Here is a 2,665-nt window from a genome sequence, read left to right on the forward strand (position 1 = left end):
AACCTACTCATCATCCTGGTCGTCAACTATGACCCCCACCTCCACACCCCCATGTACTTCTTCCTCTCCAACCTATCCTTTGTTGACATCTGTTTCATCACCACCACAGTCCCAAAGATGCTGGTGAACATCCAGACAGAGAGCAAAGACATCTCCTACATAGGATGCCTCACTCAGTTGTATTTCTTCATGATTTTTCTTGGGCTTGACAATTTTCTGCTGACCATTATGTCCTATGACCGCTTTGTGGCCATCTGTCATCCCCTGCACTACACAGTCATCATGAAACCCCAGCTCTGTGTCTTGTTGGTTCTTATGTCTTGGGTCATCAATTTCTGGATCTCTCTGCTTCATATTCTACTGATGATCCAGCTGAACTTCTGTAGAGGCACTGACATTCCACATTTCTTCTGTGAACTGGCTCAGATTATCAAATTGGCCTGCTCTGATACCTTCATCAATAACATCTTCTTGTATGTGTCGACTGCCCTGCTGGGTGTGTTTCCCTTTACAGGGATCCTCTTCTCTTACTCTCAGATTGTCTCCTCCTTAATGAGGATGTCCTCTGCTGGAAGCAAGTATAAGGCATTTTCTACCTGTGTGTCTCACCTCTCAGTGGTCTCCTTGTTCTATGGGACAGGCCTTGGGGTCTACCTCAGTTCTGTTGTAACCCATTCTTTCCAGGCAAGCTCTATTGCCTCAGCGATGTACACTGTGGTCACACCCATGCTGAACCCTTTCATATACAGCCTAAGGAATAAGGATGTGAAGGGAGCCCTGGGAAGGCTTCTCTGTAGAGCAGGGTCTTTTCCATGATGATGGTCACTGGTCTCATGGCTATATGGGCCTCGTGATCTCCAAAGCCAAATATCATGAATTTAAATATCCTGATTTTTTTTTCTTCCTAAAAGACATGCATCATTTCTTCTGATCCCAAAGCACCTATGACTTTGCCTTCTACTTGTCATTGGATCATTTTTCCTCAACTCTTTCCTCAGTAAATCCTTTTGACTCTTCTTTCCTGTATGCTGTCCATAGAAGTTCTTTCTTTGGTCAGCTTTCTTAGAGTCTTTCCTGAAAATTCCAACCTGAAATTTGTTGCATTGGTTTTATCATGTTAAGTGCTGACATAGTTTCCCCAAAGTTTAATCTCTCAAGCATTGATGCTCTTCTCTTTAATTTGGTTATGTGTGTTTTTCCCTGAAAGAAATAAAATTAAAATCAAACAACACTCACAACCAAGTGCTTGCCGCGTGTCAACTGTACTCATTGTTTTACACACGATTTCGTTTAACCATGACAACATTTCTTTGAGGTATATTCTCATTCACTCCATTTTTCAGAGGAAGAGTCTGAGATTAAGTTGGATTTAAACATGGCAATCTGTCATTGAATTAATACTCCTATCTTCTCTATCCTACTTTCATAAGAAAAATGATGTAGTTTTCAACTTCAAGGGTGGGAATCTAGATTTGATAGACGGTTTTTTCACATGTTTCATAGTAATATACTGTATCAGATAGTCTAAGATGTTGATTAATTCTTTGTGGTCCTTCCCGACCTCTTTTCTTCCATCCTTTCTCCTTTCTTCTTCTTCTTTACTTTCTCACTTTCCTTATTTTAGTTTACCTTTATGCCTCATCATTGTAGTTTTAAGATAGACTCCCCAAGGTCTGAAAACATGTAGTAATGAATACAATGGAATACGAGATTTTCCCTCTCTTGGCTTAATTTTCTGGGACTCTCTGGAATTGTCATCAGGAATGGTAGTTGCACACTTGTGGAATGTTTTCAGAACCTCATTTTTTGAGATGAATATTGGTAGAATTGAGTCTGTCCAGTGAAAGATGGAGTAGTAGATGCTCCTCCCACATTCACTGGGATCATCTCACCATCTCTATTACACACCAGTCTGACTTCCAATGGACAACACCAGCTGGAACGTACTTTGCCCAATGCATGGTGACAGAAGTGACTGGGAATTATGTATTTCCACAGGCAGCTTTCACTGAGAGGTATAGGATATACTACCTTACCTGGGATAATTCTGAGGTGTGAGTTTAGCACATTTTCCAAAATTTCCTCACAGGGTGAAAACCCTGCTCACTCACTATGGTAAAAACCCGTTGCCATCAAGTCCATTCCGACACATAGCAACCCTATAGGACAGGGTAGAACTGCCCTATAGGGTTTCCAAGGAGTGGATGGTGGATTCAAACTGCCAACCTTTTGGTTAGCAACCTAAGCTCTTAACCACTGTGCCACCAGGGCTCCCTTGCTATGGTAGCTGACTTAATGTAAGCTTTATTGGATGTATTTTCTTCCCTGTGTCACTTCTCCTCTCTCCCATCCATATTCCTTGCTCCTTTGAGTAAATTGCTTGCACTTGAATCCTTTTCGCAGTATCTGCTTCTTTGGGAACCAAAAATTGAGACAGTTAATAAAGACTGTGAGGGATATTAAGGGAGTCATGAAAGGAACTAGGGATTTTGAGGCCGAAACAAAACTAAAAAAAGAAGAAAGAAATTTCCCAAAAAAATCAATTTGTTAGTGAGAAAAGTCTTGTTTGATATGGCTTCAATTCACTTTGATTCCATCAAGTTTAACCAAATGTGTATTTATTATCTACTATGTACAAATTCCACCCACATGTCTGTCAGTTTGT

At 40.8% G+C, this 2,665-nt stretch overlaps 1 protein-coding gene across 1 annotated transcript; it reads left to right on the top strand.

Moving 5' to 3' along the window:
- Positions 1–36: 36 nt before the first annotated feature.
- Positions 37–816, top strand: LOC101351940 (olfactory receptor 7D4-like). The gene has a single exon (XM_023733106.1). It carries the CDS (start codon positions 52–54, stop codon positions 814–816), a length of 765 nt encoding a protein of 254 aa, XP_023588874.1. The 5' UTR covers positions 37–51.
- The last annotated feature ends 1,849 nt before the right edge of the window (positions 817–2,665 follow it).

The sequence above is a fragment of the Trichechus manatus genome, unplaced genomic scaffold, assembly GCF_000243295.1.
Source record: "Trichechus manatus latirostris isolate Lorelei unplaced genomic scaffold, TriManLat1.0 scaffold00057, whole genome shotgun sequence".
NCBI lineage: Eukaryota > Metazoa > Chordata > Mammalia > Sirenia > Trichechidae > Trichechus > Trichechus manatus.

Excerpts from the sequence above, each read along its gene's own strand:
- LOC101351940 (XM_023733106.1), top strand. The coding sequence starts at position 52 with ATGTACTTCTTCCTCTCCAACCTATCCTTTGTTGACATCTGTTTCATC.